This window comes from Panthera uncia (genome assembly GCF_023721935.1).
Source record: "Panthera uncia isolate 11264 chromosome A1 unlocalized genomic scaffold, Puncia_PCG_1.0 HiC_scaffold_17, whole genome shotgun sequence".
NCBI classification, from domain to species: Eukaryota; Metazoa; Chordata; class Mammalia; order Carnivora; family Felidae; genus Panthera; species Panthera uncia.
The window spans coordinates 141,430,352-141,452,968 of NW_026057577.1; the positions used below are offsets into that span (position 1 = coordinate 141,430,352).

Here is a 22,617-nt window from a genome sequence, read left to right on the forward strand (position 1 = left end):
TCAAAGAAATGTTCTGAGGTCAGGTCCTCCAAAAGTTCATTAGAACTTTTTATTTTTTTTATTTTTATTTTTTTTATTTAAAAACATGTTTTTTAATGTTTATTTATTTTTGAGACAGAGAGAGACAGAGCATGAGCGGGGGAGGGGCAGAGAGAGAGGGAGACACAGAATCGGAAGCAGGCTCCAGGCTCTGAGCCGTCAGCCCTGAGCCCGACACGGGGCTTGAACTCTCGGACCGCGAGATCGTGACCTGAGCTGAAGTCGGACGCTTAGCCGACTGAGCCACCCAGGCGCCCCTCATTAGAACTTTTTAAATAAGTAGTTTTCAATTTGAGCATGTTCACTCAATTTTTGTTGAAGTTTTAAAAATGGATACAAGTAAAAGGCTGTCACTTGAAGCATGCAAATGAATACAAATATATCATGATCCAGAAAGCATAATTCATTTATTTCCCAGTGTATAACTTTCATACCGCCAGCCCCGTTCAGTGGTTCACAGTTCTGCCGTGCGTTATCAGGTCCTTGCTGAAAACAACCAGCTGCGTAAGGAAGCGGATGACCTCGGGCCCCGAGCAGAGTTGGAGCACTGGAAGAAAAGACTGTCCAAATTTAACTACCTTTTGGATCAATTAAAAGGCCCGGATGTGAAGGCTGTCTTGGCAATGCTTGCTGCTGCTAGGTCTAAACTTCTGAAGGTTGTCAGCCATTTCTTTCTGCTTTATGAAACGGGAATGGAAATTCTCTGTGTGTATTTTCATGTCATAGAGTAACTAGGAACAGAGAAATGTTGTTATACCTTTATGAAAAAACTTGAAGACTGGATAATCTTGCCCTTTTATAATTCTGGGTACTGTGGACATTGCCTTTGAATTAAGAGTATTTGTTGGCTGGTGTACATGTATGTATATGTATTATTAGAGAGCATTGCATGTAATTAAGACGTAGCTTAACATCACGATTATGTATATATTTTGAATTCAGACTAACCACGAGTTGTAATAACAAAAACTTACATATATATATGTGTGTGTGTGTGTGTGTATATATATATATATATGTGTGTGTGTGTGTGTGTGTGTATATATGTATATACATATACATATTAGCCCTAGTATATTCGTTTTATATCCCCCTGTAACAAATTACCCTAACACTTAGCAACATAGCACAGCAAACATATATTACATACCAGTCTGTGTGCTGTGTGTCAGGAATTTAGGGGCAACTCAGCTGGGTGCCTCTGACTCAGGATCTCTCCTGAGGTCACAGTCAGGGTGTTGGTTCATCTGAGGCTCACCTGGGGGGAGGATCTGCCTCCAAGTTGCTCATGAGGTCATTGCAGGATTCAGTTTCTTGCTCGCTGTGTGCTGGAGGCTTCCTTTGGTTCTTACCATACAAAGTATGGGAGTGAGGTGCACAATGGATCCAGGAGCCAGTGGAGGAGAGAAAGTGTGGGTTCAAATGGAGGTGCTGCCCTCTTGATGCTCTGTCCTAGTTAGCGAGTAGATTTTATAAGGGAAGGCCTTAAAGAGATACCTTTAAACATTCGGCCAAAAAATTTAAGTTGCTCTCCAACGTGGCCATACCCCTCACTCCTGTGGATTCAGTTTTATGTGAGATGCACAGGATAAACTGGAAGTCTGACACAACGGACCTGTGGTGGCTGTTAGCAGCTGTTATATTGGAAGTTCCTTTATAATAATTGCATAAAAATTGCTTTCCTGTCTTGTGCTTAGACTTGGCGGGAGCTGGATATTCGAATCACTGATGCAGCTAATGAAGCGAAGGACAATGTCAAATATTTGTACACACTTGAAAAATGCTGTGACCCCTTGTACAGTAGTGACCCTGTGAGTTGAAGAAATCTACTTGCTTAGTCTGCTGATAAACCTTTTGCACTGGCGGAATCGAGCATGGAGTTTGGTTCATTAATATTAAAGTTTGTTGGAAAAGTCTTAGAAACCTCCTTTTAGTCTCAAGAAAATTTTATATGTATACAGTTGACCCTTGAGCAACATGGGTTTGGACGGCGTACGTCCACTTACACATGAGGTTTTTTTCCAAAAAATACTGTATATTGCTGAAAGTGTATTTTATCTTTCTTACCATTTTCTTTTCTCTAGCTTACTTTATTGTAAAAATATAGTATATAATACATAAAACATACAAAATATGTATTAATCAACTGTTTATATTATCGGTAAGACTTCCAGTCAACAGTAGGCTATTAGTAGTTAAGTTTTGGGGGGCAGTCAAAAGTTGTGCATGAATTTTCAACTACATGGGGATTGGTGTGCCTGGCCCCTCATTGTTCAAGGGTCAACTGTACATATGTATATATCTATCTGTATCTATCTGTCTGTCTATCTGTCTCTCTCTCTGAGATGGATATGCAATATTATATTTTAGAATCTTTTTTGCGTATTCCGGTTTCCATTGAGTATTGTAATTGACATTCTGGATGATACTCAAAGAGGTGTTGGAAAAGTTATCGGTTGGTGTTTTATCTTTTAACTTTAGGGAGTGCCTGCTTTTTTTGATTACAAAATTAATGTTAACCTTGGCATTAACAGACAGTTAATGTTTCTTGCATCGAAACAAATTTGATTAACTGCGTATGACTAATAAAAATGAAATTACCTTTAAATACATCTATGTGGAGTGTTAGATAATATTTTAAAAATTTAACTAAAAATCTCTTAGCTAATTTTATTCTAATGAAGATTGAATGGTTATACTATCAGAATTTTGCTGAATTTGGTATTTGTTTCTCTGAAAACTTTTGTGGTGTCTTCTAGATATCCATGGTTGATGCTATCCCTACACTTATAAATGCAATTAAAATGATCTATAGTATTTCCCATTACTATAACACCTCTGAGAAGATCACGTCTCTGTTTGTAAAGGTAAGTTCATAGCATAGATCCCATGGTCACTTGTATTTTTTTGCAATGTTGATTTTTTGCTAATTAGAAATTACCATATGGGCACAATTCAATGTCTGTGCATCCTACAATTAAAAAAAAATTTAATCTGTAAATAGATATAGAATTAAGTGTATTCGTGAGGCTGATTCTTGCAAATCATAAAGCATTATTTCCCAAAATAATTATTATAATAAATAATTGGCCTATTTTTTTAATTAAAAATTTTTTTTAAATGTTTATTCATTTTTGAGAGATGGGAGAGACAGAGCATGAGTGGGGGAGGGGCAGAGAGAGAGGGACACACAGAATCCGAAGCAGGCTCCAGGCTCTGAGCTATCAGCACAGAGCCCAATGCGGGGCTCGAACTCATGTACTGCGAAATCATGACCTGAGCCGAAGTTGGACACTTACCCGATTGAGCCACCCAGGCACCCCAATAATTGTGTTATTTATATAATAAAATTTTAACAAAGAGTCTTCTTGGAATTTCTTTCCCTATGTTATTTAGCACATTATTTATTCCTTTTGGGCAAATTTTAATTAAGAAAAACTATATTTAACTGGCTTTCTCCTGTTTTATATTTTATGTGCCACTTTTCCAAATTTATTTGATGCCACAGTTGTTTACTTGGTGTTATTAGAACAGTTATCATGGTCATAAAAGCCACTTGCAACATTTCAGTAATCCTAAAGCAATTATAATGATTCTGCCAAAAAACATAACGATGTTTCAACCGTGTGTCCTAACTCATAAGCGTTTATGGTGAGCACTGTTGCTTTCCCCATTTTGAGCAGTCTCTAAGAAGTAAATGACTTTCATCACCAAGGTGAAAATTTTAAATGTTGTGCTACAATAGAGGCATTTCTGCCTCATCAGGACTTGTGTGGTGAATGCTCGCATAGTAGGAGGCATGGTTCTTCTTGGTAAGGGGTACGTCCAGCCTGAGAACTGGACAGGAGGCTCCCTTTTCTCTGCTCTCAGTCAGGCAGTTCAGGTCGAGAAAGGAGGGGAATCCATGAGATTCTTGCTCCACTTCTTCCCATGTTAAAAGGACATGTGAGGGCCGTGAGGGATATTCCCTGAGAAGGAGCCTCCAAAGTCAATTTGTATCATCGCTCCAGACTTCATGCATATTATCCGCAAGGCTTGTTTTTGAACCAAATTGTGAAACCATCATTTATCTAATTTTGGACTAGCTTTCATTATGGAAATTTTGAGACGGGTACAAAGGACAGAGAATTATACACCAGACCCCCAAGTCCCTGTCGCCCAGGTTCTGTCTGCACGTCACCCATCTTGTTCCACACTCTCCTCCAGCCTTTGCACTGCCTGTCCCAGACATCATGCCATTCCATGCATACATAGTCATCTGGTTTTCCTTTTACATTATAAAAAAGTCATAAGAAAATCCTGAAGTTTTTTTTGCAGTTTGGAGGAATGGATAAAATATTAGTGGTTACGGATGTCAGCTTGACTCTTTTCTCTTCTTCTCCTTTTTGACATTTCTGCTACAGCTCCTGGTGTCATGAAATGATCAGGTGGACAGTCCTTTCCATGGCACTTGGAGACTGTGAGTTACATGTTAGAGCAGCCTACCTAAGGAGACTGGGGGAACTCTCAACAGCTTTCAGACGGGGCAGTGAATTCTCTCCTGGTTGGTCGAGATGTTCATCCTGCATAAACCAGGGGGCCTGAATTGTTGATTGGCCACGGCGCTTCCAACTCTGTGATTTCACAAATGATTTTGACAGTACATGTTAGAATCGAAAAAAGACGAACAAATGGAAGTAGAGAGTAGAAGGGTGGTTGCCAGAGGCTGGGGAGTGTGGGCAACAGGGAGATGCTACAACTCTCAGTTATAAGATGAATACATTCTGGGGAATCTAACACACAGCATAGCTACCATAGTTAATAATACTTGTATTGTGTACTCAAAAGTTGGTAAGAGAGCAGATCTGACGTCTTTTCAACACACACACACACACACACACACACACACCACACACACACACACACACACGGGTAAACTGTGAGGTGGTACATGTGTTTATCATGGTAATCATTTCACTCTGCATATGAATATAAAGGATCATGTTGTACACCTGAAATATAAATAATTGTTGTCATTTGTATAAAGGAGCTGGGGCAAAAAAAGAGCTGGGGCAAAAAAAGTGTTAGTGCTGGATCGTGGCTGTGATGGAAAAAAAGAAACCTAGTGTCAAGGTCACAGATTGCACACCCTGAGAGGTAGAGGAGTCAAGGACCCTCCGGTTCAGTTTATGAGTGATGGCTGTTTTATGTACTTAGCACCATTTTATTGGGAAATTCCAGGTGACGAATCAGATGATATCTGCATGTAAAGCCTACATTACCAACAACGGAACTGCGTCCATCTGGAGCCAGCCGCAAGATGTTGTTGTGGAAAAGATACTATCTGCAATTAAACTCAAGCAGGTAACGGTCAGCTTAATAACACGCTTAGATAATATTTTATTATTTTTATGTGGTTTTTGCTGATGCATCTTAAATCATGTAGCAGTTATCATTGTTGATTGCTGAGAAGTAATTCTTTTTGTAAAAGAGTAATTATTGTGAAGAAAATTGAATGTTGATAAATCTGCTCTCAAAGTCTATGCACTTGTTCTGCTGTTTTGGGGCCCCGTGATGTCCTGATGCCACACTCAGTCCCAGAAATGCAAAGATGAGGTAGTTTCTTTAGTTTCTTGAGGATGAATTGGGAGTTAGACACCGAGTTAGGCTAATGCTGACACAGTGGGATCAAGTGGAAAGGCTGTGCCTTTGAGTTGCCTCATGAATAATTAGTAATGTGCTAGATTGGGAGTTAGGAAATGATGACATTGCCAGCTGAAGAATGGGCACACGCAAAGGCATGACACTGACAGGGTTTGAAGTTCGACCCTGAATTTACAGCTTCTTCCACGTGAGAGAATAAGGTTGGTAACCTGGGGTATGTTCCCTCTCTAATATTTTGGTTTTTAATTTTAAGGAATACCAGCGCTGCTTTCACAAGACAAAACAAAAGCTTAAACAAGATCCAAATGAGAAACAATTTGAATTTAGTGAGATGTATATTTTTGGAAAATTTGAAACTTTCCACCGACGTCTTGCCAAGATAATAGATATCTTTACAACCTTCAGGACATACTCAGTCCTGCAAGATTCTAAAATTGAGGGGCTGGAAGACATGGTCACTAAATACCAGGTCTGTACTTCATTTTTGTTTAAAGATTTTATTTTTTTTTTAAGTAACGTCTATACCCAACGTGGGACTTGAACTCACAACCCCAAGATCAAGAGTTGCACGCTCCACTGACAGAGCCAGCTAGGCGCCCCCGAGGTTCTGTCCTTTAAAACTAAATTTCCTACCTTTTCTGTAACTAAAACTTTAATATCTCGTACAAGTATTTATATTTAGAATGATTCAAATAATCTGTAATGTTAGATGTAAGCTCATGACCCTTGAACAATAAAGAAATTAAATCTATTTGAGAATTGTGTAATGGTGCTAATATGTTCTTCTCAGGTATGTGATTATGAGAATGACTTACCAATAGTCTAAAATTAATCATCATTAGTAAGAGCATTTTCACTAGCACAAGAAAAATGTTTAAATATAACGTATTATTTCATTTATTCGTGCAAGAAATATTTAATGAAACATATACTATGCTTCAGGCACTAACTGACACTGAGTTCTGGGTGCATCTGATTATGGCTGCATTTAATCTTTTTATTTGGACCTATGTTAGCAAAATAAAAGGGACATATTTTAGCGAAATAAAAGATTTTAATTTAGCCCAACAGTTTCTTTTTTTTTTAAAATTTTTTTTTAATGTTTATTTATTTTTAAGACAGAGAGAGACAGAGCATGAATGGGGGAGGGTCAGAGAGAGGGAGACACAGAATCTGAAACAGGCTCCAGGCTGGCAGCACAGAGCCCGACGCGGGGCTCGAACTCACGGACCGCGAGATCATGACCTGAGCCGAAGTCGGACGCTTAACCGACTGAGCCACCCAGGCGCCCCTAGCCCAATAGTTTCTAATTATTTTGATTTTTAACTGCTTTATCTTGTAAGGGTAGGTGTGTAACTAATCTTAGTTTTTAAAGCAGGCACAGCGATCTAATAATGTTTTGAAGAGTTTTGAAAAACAATTTCCAAACAAAATGGGTTTTGAATTCTTAGTCTTGATATAGTTAAGTTTTTCTTGTTTGGGGACAGTGATATTAAAAGCTAATTTTTTTTTTTTTTTTTTTTGTACTTGAATTTGAAAAGAATCGTAAAATCTACTGCCACACATTAGTTTTTGTACTCTAACAGTTTAGTCTAATATAAGGAATCTTTTTCATTTCCTGAGTAGACCAGATTTTAGGAGAGTAAGAGAAAAGACCTTTTTTATATAGCTTATATAGCAGGAAACATTTTAGGTGGGTTGGGTGTTATCTGCAGGGTAGATAATCTATATCTGAAACCGACAGTTTTGCAAGACAAAGACCGAATATATTCATTTACTTTTCAGCTTGGAATTTATTTATTTTCTATTCTTAATGAAAAAATAACTTTGGAGCATATGTCAAAGTTTATTTTTGAAGGAGAAGTTGAGCTATACATCTAAATGCAGATAAAGACTGTTCTAACCTGATAAAAATACTGGGAAGAGAAATCTAAAAATCTAACGTGAAATACTGATTAAAATGGATGTACCAGAGGATAGTGAGCTAAAATGTAGATGGTGCATGAAAGCATCTAGTGAGGTTTTTGTGTGTTAGTACCAGTTTAGAAGCTCAAAATGGTGACCATGGAAGTGAAACTGAGGTTCCTTGTGTAGCTGTCAAGGTCCTGTCCACCCCTCCTGTCTCCTCATCTGCTTCTCTTCTCCTTTGATGTTCTCTGGACACAGGTCATTTCAGTTCAGTCCACCTTGGGGCTTATAGAGCTTTTTTTCCTGGAAAGTTCTGCCTCTGGACCATCACATGGCTACTCTTTCTTGGCCTGTAGATCTTCATTTAAATGACCCTTTTGGTTAGGTTTTCCTTGATCTCTGTTCTTCTCAAGCACTCAATGTCACATTACTCATTTTTTCACTGTGTGAAATTATCCTGTCCATTTACTTGTGCTTTACATAGATTCTGACCCCGTCCCGCACCGAGGCTGGACGTTCTTTGAGGGCAGGGACATTTGTTTTTTCAGCTCCTTCCTGTGTTTTCAGAGTTCACTAGCCTGTAATAGGTGCACAATAAATACCCGTCAAGTAAATGGTTTACTAGGTTGAGTTGGATTAGTTGGTTGAAGGTCATGATTAATGTTTGTCAGCTTAATACTCTTAAGTGACCATTAAATCCAAACATAGAATTTTCTAAGGACCCCAAATCTTTGTTTCTTTGTTTGTTTGTTTGTTTGTTTCTTTCTTTCTTTCTTGCCACATTAAAATGTAGTAATGCAGCTTTTCAATGCTCATAACATGATGGATGGCACCATATGCATATAGTGTCTCCATAGAGCTAATTTTGTAGTTATACAGCATGAAAGAGTAGGTTGTTTTAGTTAGTAAACTTGATTCAAGGAGTTCTGCATTTTATACACTTGTCTATTGAGAGATGTGAATTGATGTTTAAATGGAAATGACTTTGAAGAGGAGGTGATGGAAGGAGGCCCAACTTTCTTCATAAAAATTATATGCCTGTGTCAACAATGTGGGCACCTGAGTTTGAGAATGGCTTAGTACCTGGTTAAGAACGATCATAGAGCATTATAGCTCATTATTCTGAGCAAACAAACCTTAGGATAATAGTATTCTCAAGGAGACGAGTTGCCTGATTTGTACTTTCATAGTCACAGACTGTAGCTTTGCAGGGTAGGAGGAAGCAGTTAATTCTGGAGATTCTTGAAATGGCAGATTGCGGTTTGATGTTTTATTTAAGACATGTGAGGCTTAGAAGGTAGTTTTTCATCTGTAGATGCTACAACTATTTTCTTCCTAGGTTGGTTGTGTTCTGTTACGGCTATTTATTTTCTGAGAAGACTTAAACTTTTCAGTGAAAAACGTTTTAATAATTCTACTCTGGACTTTTTAAAAAAATTCAGATATCATTAGTAAGAAATTAAAAAGGAATTTTCTTTAATGTTTTTACTGATTTTTGAGAGAGAGAGAGAGAGAGCGCGTGCGCGCACAAGCGGGGGAGGGGCAGAGAGAGAGAGAGAGAGAGAGAGAGAGAGAGAGACAGAATTCAAAGCAGGCTCCAGGCTCTGAGCTCTCAGCACAGAGCCAGACGTGGGGCTCGAACTTACAAGCCATGAGATCATGACCTGAACTGAAGTCAGACGCTCAACTGACTGAGCCACCCAAGCACCCCAGAGAAATTTTTAGAGAAAACACCTCTCCTGCTTTTCAGCTATGGTTTTATTTTATATTTTTCTTCAGGAATATGTAAAACCTCATGAAAATGCTTTCTAAGTGATTTCTCTGAATGCACTTGGCAAGATTCTATTGCCCCTGATAAGCATTAAGCCATGTGAATAATTAAAGAAATAAGGCTCCTTTTAAGTTGATTTTTGAAAGATGATTATACAGGTTCTACATTTAAAGGTCCTATTTAATTGAGTATTGCGAGAATGCTGAGACAATGTCTTATTTCTTTCATAACATTTCAGAGTATTGTTGCCACCATAAAGAAAAAGGAATATAATTTCTTAGACCAGAGGAAAATGGATTTTGACCAGGATTATGAAGAGTTTTGCAAGCAGACTAATGACCTTCATGTAAGTTGTATAATAAAATTCCTGTTGACAGCTGTGTGTTTATTTTTTCCCTTCTGTATGATGCTGTTGCTAATCATTAACCATTCAGAAGGGAGAGGCGGCTTCATCATAGAGGTGACCGATCGCAACCTCAGCCTGCATTTTGTGATTTCACATTAATAATTGAAGGCTCTTTTTCATGGATTAAAGGGTCATAAATATAGCTTTGGATAATGATCTGTAATCATACTTTTTCATGCCTTCCATCTTAGTTCTTAGAAAATTAACTTTCATCTCCTGTTGAAATGTGGAGTTATTAGAATATAGAAATTTGTTTCTGTTTGTTTGTTACTTTATAGCAATGATTACGACCAACTGTCTGCCAGATTGCAAAGCCAGGGTTGCAGCTGGCTTTAGAAACAGTGGTGCCAGGACCCACTCAGCACCTGGACCCCTCTTGGTCTGCAGCCCACTTCTCTCTTCCTTTCCCCTCCCCTCCCGCCCCCGCACTGACCAGCCATCTTGACTTCCAGCCCATATGGGGGGTCTGGGTCTCTTGGAGCGGGGGGAGAGGGCTGTGAGTGTTATCAGAGAAGAATCAAGGAGGGTGAGGGGGAGATGACCCCATCGGTGTCTACCGAAGTTTCATATTCAGACTTCTTTTCATCCTAGTGAAGTCCAAAGTGTATGCCTTTCTGATTTGAAAAGGAAAATGAGCATTCTGTTACTTGTTTCCCAAAAGTTCTGTTTCGAAGTCAATTCGTACATTTCAAGGAAAAAGAGCTCTGAAGGGTGGGTCCAATGGTAAAAAGGAATCATAACAAAATGAGCTAATTCTATATGTTGGGTACTGTCCTGAGCACTTTATGGGTGTTAATCATCTGATCATCACAGAGATAAAAACTGGGAGAGTCGGGATTAAATCCAGGCATTCTGGCTCTAGCATTCAAGTTTTTAACTATTACGCTAGAATAAATGTTTCGGTTGATGGGAAGATATAGTGCCTGTGGTAATTTATGCAGTGACCTTGTTTGGGGGCCAACTAGACATGAGGACGATGGGAAGCGATGGGCAGTGGTGGTGCTGACTCTCTGCTCCAGCTTCCCTTCCCAGCAGTTTCAGATCACATGGCACTTTAGTAGCTTGTGTGGGGGTGGACAGAAGTGGACGGTGAACACCCTGAGGGCAGGGCTTGTGTTCATTCCTCTTTGTGTCTCCAGGGCGCCTTACCTAACTGGAGAGAGCGAAGGAATTTTTGCCAAATTAGTGTGTGGGTAAGGAATTCGTAAGAACTCGATATACTGCAATTAAACCAGCATCTACTGTGTATCAATTAACAACTATGCTTCTTTGCTGTGGGTTATAAAGACAGAAGTAAATCAAGTAGATTTGCCCTCAGAGCTCACAGCCAGCGGCAGACGTGATATGGTTAAAATATAAGCTCATATATGTTAGAATAATGAGTACCTTATTTAAGGAAGGGCAAATAGTGGCTAAAATGGCCAACTCTAAAAATGTAATATTCTGATACCGTGCCCGGAAGTGAGGATTCAAAGATAAAAAGACATATTCTAAAGAAGTCCCAGGGCAACTTACAGGACAGGCCTGGAACACAGGTAGGATTTGATAATTGCGGCGACCCGTGAGGGTAGGATGTGAGCCTAGGAGAATACCCCTGTCTTCTGCTTGGCTGGGACTGGTGGAGCTTCAGAGAGGAGGCTTTGGAGAGGAGGCTGATGCTAGAACAGACATGGGTGGGGGACACCAGAGGAGTGGGGAAACCTTTTCAAGACTGTGCTTACTTTAGGGGCGCCTGGGTGGCTCAGTCGGTTAAGCGTCCGACTTCAGCTCAGGTCACGATCTCGCGGTTCGTGAGTTCAAGCCCCGCGTCAGGCTCTGTGCTGATGGCTCAGAGCCTGGAGCCTGTTTCAGATTCTGTGTCTCCCTCTCTCTCTGACCCTCCCCCGTTCATGCTCTGTCTCCCTCTGTCTCAAAAATAAATAAACGTTAAAAAAAAAAAAAAATTAAAAAAAAAAAAAAAAGACTGTGCTTACTTTATATAATACCAAGAATATAATTTTATAAATGCCCTACAGCCTGGCTTTAAAGCATTAGTTGTAGATTACTAGTGCCTATTCTCATAATTTTTTTTTAATTCAACACTATTGTTTATCTCATCTTACACCTCAGACGTGGTCTACTTGTTTCTTTGGTTGAATGACCAATTTTTCCTTTGACTTCTTTGTCTCTTTCTATTGTTTTAAAAGATTTATTTGTTTATTATTTATTTTTATAATTGCTCGTGTATTTGCCTTTATTGAGATCTTTATTTCTCCATATGGTTTCAAGGTACATATATTTTTTTAACATGCCAAGATTAAGATTTTTAAAAAAAATATGATTTATTGTCAAGTTAGCTAACATACAGTATATACAGTGTGTTCTTGGCTTCGGGAATAGATTCCTATGATTCATCACTTACAACACCCAGTGCTCATCCCAACAAGTTCCCTCCTCAGTGCCCATCACCCATTTCCACTCCCCGCCCCCACCATCAACCCTCAGTTTGTTCTCTTATGGTTTGCCAAGATTTTTATTTTTAAGTAATCTCTACACCCAATGTGGGGCTCGAACTCACAGCTCTGAGATCAAGAGTCACATGCTCTACTGACTAAGCCAGCCAGGTGCCCCTCCATTCTCTTTTTCTTAACCTTTCTTCTTAATTTATTATTATTATTTTTTAATTTTAATTTTTTTATTTGAGAGAGAGAGAGAGAGAGAGAGAGAGAGAGAGAGAGAATGTGAGCAGGGGAGAGGGGCAGAGGGGGAGAGAGAGAATCCCAAGCAGACTCCATGCTCAGTGTGGAGCCTGATGAGGGGCTCGATCCCATGATCCTGGGATCATGACTGGAGCCAAAATCAAGAGTCAGACACTCAACTGACTGAAGCACTCAGGAGACCCCTGCCTTTCTCCTTTAAATTACTCACCCACTCTCACTGAATTCAGCCCTTGTCTCTATAAAATCAGGATGAAAATACTGACTTTCCTACAGCTCTGGTTAGAGTTGGGGACAGAGGTGATGAGCCTTGGAGATAAGAGATAGAGGGGACCAGTAACTGGTGTCTCCAAGATAAAGACTGGAGGGCATGGGTGGTGGTGGTGGGGGGGGGGGGGGGGGGCAGTACATGAGTGATTTTGATCAGGGTTGTGTCCAGGGGATCAGAGCCTGGAATCCTGGTTCATGCTGGTGCTAACAGGTCAGAGAGCGAATGCCTTGGAACCAGGTGAGCCATTAGAAGTCTGGCAGGCAGAGCCTAGCAGGCAGAGGAAGGCAGTATTTAGCAAAGGACCAGCTGTTGAGATGTCAAGCTGAGGCAAGAGAAGACTGAGAAGGACCTGAGAGCCCAGAACTTGTAAGAGGACTAGTATGAAGATTCCATGGCCAGATTCCATAAGACTCTCAGAATGGGCCTAAGGAAGAGAGAAAAGAAGACTAATTCAAGGTCTTAAATATTCACACAGAGCTTAGCATAGGCCTTTGTGAAGCCACAGGGTAGGAAAGCAAGGAAAACCAGGTGCAAATGTTAGGGCTCAGTAAAGCTGCTGTCTGTAGTTCTAGGGAGGTAATGGAGGCATTGCAAATATTCTGGTTGTGCATGGTTTATACCCAGTTTTTTTTTTTTTTTTTTTTTTTTTTAATGTAGTGACAACATTTGAATGTTTATTTAGTTAGGCTAACTGTACTATTTAGTGCAGGACAATTTCTCAATCCTAAGATGTGGTTTTTGCAGAAGAAATAGCGCCACTTAATATACGTGTAATATATAACATATGTAAGATGGTATATGTGTGTGTGTATATATATATGTATATATAGTTTTAGTAGGAGTAGTGAGAAGTATTGAGAGCAAGAATGTATTGTGATAGGTGTAGTGATCCTTCAGCTTTGGGACTTTGCTGAATGGGGTAGGGAGCCCCCCCAGGTAGCAATGTTTCTTCAAGTGTTCAGTGTTTCCAGTGGTGTCCTGGATATTTCCATCTGGTCTTGCCAAATGATTTGTGTACAGTCAAGCTCATCTTGGTACTAATTCTCAGTGCATATGCAACTGGCTTCCCAGTTGTGTGTAAGTTAATGATCCCTTTAGAATTGTAGAGGCTCAAAATTTTCGTCTGGTAAAATTGAGAAGAATTGGTTGCACCTTTACCTTGAAGCATGAGATAGAAAATAATGAAATATTTTTTTTGTCTTTAATGAACTCAATTTAGATTGTAATGACAACTGTACTAAATCTTAGAATGACCAAGAATAAATCATGTGCTTCATTTTTTGGTGCGATTTTTTTTTTTTTTTTTTTTACATAAAATTGTACGATAGTGTAAGATATGTGAGGTTCTCAGGACAACTCATCATGAAAATCATTTTGGAAAATCGATCTGAGGGCTTAATGAAAGAGGTATTTCTTCAAAGTTTGGTATTTAAGTCATTCCTTTTGAAATTCTTAGGAATTACTTACTAATCTCTTTTTCTGTAGTGGTTTTACGTTCCTGGGCTCTGGAAGTGTTTCTACAGAGTAGTTTGGCATTTCTTCTGCTGGGGCCCCAGTGGGTTCGCTATTCCAGACTAGCTGTTATATTAATTTCTTGGGTTAGACACTGCCCCTCCCCCACCCCCCATCTCATGTGTAGTTTAAACTCAGATGCCTCTTTTAGGTGTGGTGCAGACATAGGATTTCATTTGCTCTAGGGCAGGGATCAGCAAACTATGCCCAAGGGCCAAACCCTCCCTGCATCTTTGCTTATGGATTGTTTATGGCTGCCTCTGCATATGGTGATAGGTGAGTGGTTGTGAAAGAGACCTATGCCCCACAAAGCTGAAAAAAGTTACCGTCTGGCCCTTTACAGAGGAGGTGCGGGATCCTGATTCAGGGGGCCTGGTTCATCCATTCATGACTCTGGGCAGATGGCAAGCCCCCATGCTGCTTTCCCTACCTTGTGGACAGAATTATTGCTGCATTTCAAGGGCTGTGGCTTTCCACAGCGATCTGTTGAGAGTGTTAGGACCCCACAGCTTCTCTACCCACATTGAGATAAAACCCCACTTCCTGCCCCCCAGGCCCTGTATCTGACCCAAGCCGATGGAGCCTGACTTCGTGCCAGCTCCTGTGATTGCCCTGGCTTTCAAGACCCTCTTTGTTATGGCTTCTGGGCATTTATCTTTCAAGCTCAGGGGAGGACTAAATTTTCTGTTATGCTTTTTCCTATATTATATGTGCTCGTAGAGAATGGGGAACTCTTCTGTCTTGTTGCTAAACAGGACTTTTTAAAATCAATAATATTATAATAACTTATGGTGACAGCCGGTGGGCCACACCTATGTGGTGAGTGCTGGTTCAATCAACATGTTGTACATCTGAAACTAAAGAATGTGTACTCTAAAAAAATTAAAGGAAAGAGGACTTTTCCAATGAGAATTCACTGTTTACAATCAGACTTTACTCTATTTCAGAACGACTTGCAGAAGTTCATGGATGTTACATTTGAAAAGATTCAGAACACAAATCAAGCTCTAAGTATGTTAAAGAAATTTGAAAGGTAAAAATTTGAAACAGATTCTATTCTGTCTTCTAAAACTGGGGCCATATGAACACAGTTTAGCTTATTTTGTTATTATTAATTAAAATCCTTTCTCGACAGTCTGCATAACAAGGTCAGAGTTTTTAAGTTCTTCAGATGTTAAGAGTTTGTTTTATTTCCAGTTAGCTTTGAACTACCAAGAGATTGTCTATCATAATATTACTTAATGTTTAAGTAATTAAAAAAAATTCTTACCAGGTTAATGGTTTTGCTTAGATTTTAAGGATTTATACTATTTTTTTTTTTTTTTTTTTTAAGTAAACTCTATGCCCAATGTGGGGCTTGAACTTGTGACCCTGAGATCAAGAGTCACATGCTCTACTGAGCCAGTCAGGCATCCCAATACTATTATTTAAAGCCACTTTATTGAGATAATGGATGGATTGATACTATTCTGATTTTTTAAATATGCCAACCAAATATCTCATTTTTTTCCATTACTGTATGTTTTTAAAAAAATGTTTATTTATTTATTTTGAGAGAGAGAGGGAGAGAGAGAGAGAGAGAGAGAGAGAGAGAAAAGAGTGAGCGGGGGAGGGGCAGAGAGAGAGGGAGATAGAGAATCCCAAGCAGGCTCTGCAGTATCATTACAGAGCCTGATGTGGGGCTCGATCCCATGACCCTGGGATCATGGCCTGAGCTAAAATCAAGAGTCAGATGCTCAACTGACTGAGTCAGCTAGGGACCCCTCCTTTGCCATAGGTTTTAAAATGAACCTTTTTTTTTTTTTTTTTTTTTTAAAGTTTATTTATTTATTTTGAGGGAGAGAGACAGAGAGAGTGTGCAAGTGGGGGAAGGGCCGAGAGAGCAAGAATCCCAAGCAGGCTCTGCACTGTCAATGCAGAGCCTGATGTGGGGGGTCAAACTCATGAACCATGAGATCATGACCTGAGCTGAGATCCAGAGACGCTCAGCTGACTGAGCCACCCAGGTGCCCCTAAAATAAATCTTAATAAAGGAGATTGCTAGGTATCTTCCCATTCATTCAAACCATTCACTTTTTGTTTTTTTTCAGGTTGAATATACCTAATCTTGGTATTGATGACAAATATCGGCGTATTCTTGAAAACTATGGGGCTGACGTCGATATGATCTCCAAGCTGTATACAAAGCAGAAATGCGATCCTCCTTTGGGTCGAGATCAGCCTCCCATTGCTGGGAAGATTTTGTGGGCCCGACAGCTCTTCCAGAGGATTCAGCAACCAATGCAGCTTTTCCAGGAGCACCCGGCTGTGCTACAGACAGCTGAAGCCAAGCCTGTGATTCGCTGTTACAACAGGGTGGCCAAAGTCCTCCTGGAGTTTGAAGTTCTCTACCACAGGGCATGGCTTCAACAAGTGAGTCTCTACATGTGTGCCCTTCAAAGACGTCTTCATTGCCAGGTCAAGAGGAAACCCTCTGCTAGCATTTTATTCCTGTAGAAAGTTGTATTTGTGGGTATTTCATAAGACAGGTTTCATTGAATGTAGGTAATCAGTCAAAGAGTATAATCTGTCCATGAAGAAAAATAATGATTGATTTTGAAAAAAATTATAAGGCAGGTAACAGAAACTCATTTTTATTTAATTTACAAACTCCTAAGAGAGAAAGAAGATCCTGTTTATTGGTTCTTTTACCTAGTCGATTAGGATTTCTGACTTTTTTCGAATCCATTAACTTCCTTGATGTGTCGCTAAACATTAGTATGTCTCTGTAAAGCGAAATCTTAAATTTTCTTTGGTTATCCTAGGTTCATCAAATTGTATTTCATACCCTACCCACTCTTGTATGTCTTTGCAGACTGACGGGAAGTATCTCAGAGGATGAAATTCAGCCTTACAGGCCCCCTAAAATGCTAGCCCATTTTCCTGGTTTAGCTCTTGGTGCCTGAGCCAATAACAGAGAGGTCTCCATGGTGGTATTCATAGTTTCTCTAGATAACTAAAACAGAATTTAGTGGGTTGAATAAAACTTTTATTAGGAAGAATAATGAGTTGGGCACGACGGTATCAGGGAGCTAAACGGGTTTTGAGAAGCCTCTGCAGTGTCCACTTACCTGTTGGGTGTGAGAGGGTCATGACCCAGGCATTTTGTCAGATTGACTGCACAGCATCACTACCAAGAGCTCGAAGGCACTTTTCTGAAAGTGACCTTGGAAGAAGAGTGTCGTCTTTGGTTTGAGCAGCTCAAATCCAAGGAAGAACACTTACTGGTCATCATTCCCAGAAATGACTGAGCTAGACCCCCTGTCGAGGCGCTGAACTTTCTAATAGTAAAAATGTTGATCTCTTGACACAGATTGAAGAAATTCACATAGGACTTGAGGCATCTTTATTGGTGAAGGCTCCAGGCACGGGGGAATTGTTTGTAAACTTTGACCCACAGATATTAACCTTATTTAGAGAGACAGAGTGCATGTCACAGATGGGTCTGGAAGTGTCACCATTGGCGGCTGCCCTGTTCCAGAAACGGGATGTATACAAAAAGAACTTCAGTAACATGAAGGTATGGTACTTTAATTTTTTCCTGTTTCTGGCTAGGCCCAGTTTGCATTAAAAAAAAAAAAAAATCTGGTGGTATGTCACTATTGAGGGATAGCAAGTGCTCAGGATGACTGAGGTGGAGATTGAGAAGGAATGTGACTGTAGGGAAGGTGGAGGCCAGCTCATCACCGATCATGTAAACCCAGGTTATAAGTTTGAATGCACCAGGAAGACATTGCAAGAATTCAAGTGGGAGCGAAAGGCATGATAGTTTTTACGATAAAACTATCGTCAAAACTAACTACAGGAGGAAATCAATAATGTCCATCTGAAGTAGAAGATGATTTTGAGAGATCTAAGTGGAAGTATTATCCATGCAGATAGATATGTAAGTCTGGAGTAGAGTGGAGGAGTCAAAGTGGAAGGCATAGTTTTGAGAGTTTTATTTTTATTAAATTTATTTTTTTATTTTTGAGAATTTTAAGAATATAGTTGGCATTTAGGGGGACCTGGCTGGCTCAGTGGGAAGAGCACGCAACTCTTGATCTTGGGGTCATGAGTTCAAGCCCCACATTTGGTGTAGAGATTAATAAAAAAAATAGATAAACTTAAAATATAGTTGGTATTTAATGTTATTGTCTTGGATGAGATCTCCAAGGAAGAGAATGTAGATAAAGTGGAGTAGAAGGCTACGGGTTGCCCCAATGTTAATGGGTCTGACAGAAGAGGACAAGTGTGCAACATGAGTAACTGGTAAGAGCAGATATTTCGGTAGGTTGGAGGACCACCTCAGATGTTGCAGAGTTATCGTGCTGAATATTTAACAGAGCTCGCAGGTTCCCACAGTTATGCTGAGAGCTTGTTTTCTTCTTCTGTTCCTTGGAGTGTAGTTCAAACAGGAAAGAAAATGAGCCCACATAGACTAATAGTCATGAGAATGGATTCTAAAACCAGTTTGATCTGGATACAAATCATTATCTTTGGGCAAATTGTTTTACCCTTTGAAGCCTCAGTTTGTCATCTATAAAATGAATAAATGAATAATATCTCATGGGGTTAAAGGATTAAGGTGAGAGGTAGAAGGTCTGCTGATTTGCTTTCCAGGTAGAATAAGTGATGGGCATTGAAAATAGATAAGCCGTGGATAATTGATTGAGGAAATGTATAAGTAGCTGCTAATAGAACCATCCAACATAGGCTTTTTCAAAGTGGTTTTCATGGAAATTGAAAGGATATAGAGAAATTGCAGAAAAGTATTGTATGAAGAAAGGATTATGTGGTCCATTTGGGAAATGTTGGGTTTAACAAAATTCACAAAGTCCGTTGGGTTTCTTACTTCTTTCTTGTGGTTTTTGCAGAATTATTAATTTTAATTGTGACTTTCCAAGAAGGGGGATCACGTATACAGTGGTTTCCAAGCTTATTCATCCAGGGACCACTTTTCCTTGTAGAATCTCTTAGGGCTAGTAGTTCAGGGAAAACATTTGGGTAAACGTTGATCTAATGACAAACAATATCAACATGCACATTACAAATATGAGCTTAAAAACAATTGTATTTAAGAAGTACATTAAATTTACTTATAATTAATTATTATTAATACTAACATTATGAAAAAAGGTAGGCTGCAAGTACTTTTAGTCTTATTTAAAATGGTAATGTATGGGGCACCTGGGTGGCTTACTCAGTTAAGTGTCCCGATTCGGCTCAGGTCATGATCTTACGGACTGGTCCGTGAGTTCAAGCCACACATTGGGGTCTGTGCTGACAGCTCAGAGCCTGGAGCCTGCCTCAAGTTCTGTGTCTCCCTCTCTCTCTGTCCCTCCCCTGCACTCTGTCTCTCTCTCTCTCTCTGTCCCTCCCCTGCACTCTCTCTCTCTCTCTCTCTCTCTCTCTCTCTCTCAAAAATAAAAGATAAACATTAAAAAAATTTATCAAATGGTAATATATGAACAGAATACTAACACAGTTCAATATTATACAACAGGTAAATTTCATTGTAGGACAGAATCCACGAGTTTGTAATCACAAGCACTCCTTCTGATAACAACTAATTAATAAATTAGGGAAATATTGATGGATCACCTCCTATATGCCAGGTACTCTTTCAGGTGCATTGGACAAAGCAGACAAAATTCTTGAAGAGAATTTTCTATAGAAACTCTTGTCCTTATATTCTAGTTGGGTAAGACTGAAAATAATCAATGAACATTCTAAATAGATAAATTACATAGTTTATTGGAACGTGATAGGCACTATGGGAAAAAATGGAGCAGGACACAGGATAAAATGTTTGGGTGGTTTTTGGTGATGGTTTACAATATTAAGTAGGTATTCAGGACAGGCTGAATTGAGAAGATGGCATTCGAGTAATTATTTGAAGGGGATACAAAGGACCTGAGGCTAGGGACCAGCAAGGATGACAGTAGGGCAAGAGTAGGTAAGGGATGAGAAGAATGATTAGAGATGAGATCAAAGAAGTAATGGGGACCAGATTGGGTAGATCTTTGTAGACCAACATAAGAACTTGTATCCCTGAATGAGATGGGAAGGCATGTGGCTATGTAAGCAGAGGTATTACCCAGGCTGATTTACATTTTGAAAGGGTCATTCTTGTTGCTAAATTGAGCACAGACTGTACGGGGCATTAGTGGAAGCAGGGAGACAATGGTAGACCGTTACAGTAATTTAGAGGAGAGTCAGCGATAGTGGTAGCACTGCATATGGTAAACAGGTCAGATATAGGATCTCTTGAATGTGGAACAAACAAGACATCCTGATGGATTGCCTGTGGGTGGGAGAGACAGACAGAAGCCACCATCAGCTGAGATGGAGAATGCTGTGGGCAGAGAAGGTTTTGGGGAAGAACAAACGTTCAGTTTTGGACATGTTAAATCGAAATGTCTTTTATATATTCAATTGGAGATATTGAATAGGCTTAGGCCTTGTTTGATTCTGGATTTGAGGAGTGAGATCTGGGCTGAGATGCGAATTTAGTTGTCTTTGGCATACAGATGATACCTAAAGCCATGACATTTGGTGGGATCAACGCTGGTTCCTGACTCCTTATATGCTTTGGGTCTTACATCAAGACTTGGCGTGGGGCTCCTGGGTGGCTTAGTTGGTTACGTGTCTGACTCTTGGTTTCAGCCCAGGTCACAGTCTCATGGTTTTGTGAGTTCGAGCCCTGCATCAGGCTCTGCGCTGAGCGTGGAGCCTGCTTGGGATTCTGTCTCCTCCCTCTTTCTCCGCCCTCCCCCTCTTACACTGTCTCTGTCTCTCTCAAAAATATATAGATACCTTAAAAAAAAAAAAAAAAGATTTGGCTTATGATTCCAGCAATGGGCTGAGGCAGATTTCTTTTCTTTTTTCTTTTTTAGAATTTACATCCAAGTTAGTTAGCATATGGTGCAATCATGATTTCAGAAGTAGAAGCCAGTGACTCATCCCCTACATATAACTTCAAGTGCTCATTCCACACTTGATCTTAGCCAAAAGGCCGAGAAGCGATCAAGTGCTCATTCCAACAAGTGTCTTCTTAATGCCCCTTAACTTACCCATTTAGCCCATCCCCCCCACCCACAACCCCTCCAGCAACCCTCAGTTTGTTCTCTATATTTAGGAGTCTCTTATGGTTTGTCCCCTTCCCTGTTTTTATATTATTTTTGCCTCCCTTCCCTTATGTTGATCTGTTTTGTATCTTAAATTTCACATGAGGGAAGTCGTATGATATTTGTCTTTCTCTGATTGACTAATTTCGCTTAGCATAATTCACTCTAGTTCCATCCATGGCAAGATTTCACTCTTTTTGGTTGCCAAGTAATATTCCATTGTGTATATATACCACATCTTCTTTATCCATTCATCTGTCAATAGACATTCGGGCTCTTTCTATACTTCCACTATTGTTGATAATGCTGCTATAAACATTGGGGTGCCTCTGCCCCTTCGAAACAGCACACCTGTATCCTTTGGATAAATACCTAGTAGTGCAATTCGTGGGTCGTAGGGTAGTTCTATTTTTAACTTTTTGAGGAACCTTCATACTGTTTTCCAGAGTGGCTGTACCAGTTTGCATTCCCCCCAGCAGTGCAAAAGAGATCCTCTTTCCACATCCTCATTGACATCTATTGTTACCTGAGTTGTTAATTAAGCCATTCTGATTGGTGTGAGGTGGTATCTCATTGTGGTTTTGATTTGTATTTCCCTGATGATGAGTGATGTGGAGCATTTTTTCATGTGTCTGTTAGCCATCTGGATGCCTTCTTTGGAAAAGTGTCTCTTCATGTCTTTTGTCCATTTCTTCACTGGATTATTTGTTTTTTGGGTGTTCAGTTTGATAAGTTCTTTATAGCTTTTGGATACTAACTCTTTATCTGATATGTCATTTGCAAATATCTTTTCCCATCCTGTTGTTTGCCTTTTAGTTTTGCTGATTGTTTCCTTCACTGTGCAGAAACTTTTTACTTTGATGAGGTCCCAATAGTTCATTTTTGCTTTTGTTTCCTTTGGGCTGAGGCAGATTTCTGGTGACCCCAGCATTTTGGGTGATGAGTATGGTCCACAGGAATTGCCCAGAGGAGCAGGAAGTGGGTGGTGCCAGCATACAAAGTTGAATGAATGAGCTTAGTGATGCACAGACTAAGTCACTGGTAACCTGGTCTAGAAAGTCACTTGACCTTAGAACTTTTCTCCCCTTTTTGGGCAGGGGAAGGGGTGAGAAACTCCTACTCTTAATTTCTCTCAGCTGTATTTCGTTGGATTAGGAATTTGTATTTAGGGAGAGATTTTGCCTCTCCCATTCTTGTGTTGTTTTGGCCACTCTACCTGCCAG

At 39.8% G+C, this 22,617-nt stretch overlaps 1 protein-coding gene across 1 annotated transcript in view; it reads left to right on the forward strand.

Annotated features, from left to right (window-relative positions):
- The window catches only part of DNAH5 (dynein axonemal heavy chain 5), a 240,303-nt gene that overhangs the window by 24,329 nt on the left and 193,357 nt on the right, over positions 1-22,617 (forward strand). Inside the window, exons 7-15 of the mRNA XM_049648271.1 lie at positions 519-695; positions 1,737-1,850; positions 2,799-2,906; positions 5,260-5,382; positions 5,936-6,151; positions 9,600-9,707; positions 15,194-15,279; positions 16,337-16,658; positions 17,599-17,805. Coding sequence (XP_049504228.1) covers positions 519-695; positions 1,737-1,850; positions 2,799-2,906; positions 5,260-5,382; positions 5,936-6,151; positions 9,600-9,707; positions 15,194-15,279; positions 16,337-16,658; positions 17,599-17,805 — 1,461 coding nt within the window. The remainder of the gene's footprint in view (positions 1-518; positions 696-1,736; positions 1,851-2,798; positions 2,907-5,259; positions 5,383-5,935; positions 6,152-9,599; positions 9,708-15,193; positions 15,280-16,336; positions 16,659-17,598; positions 17,806-22,617) is intronic.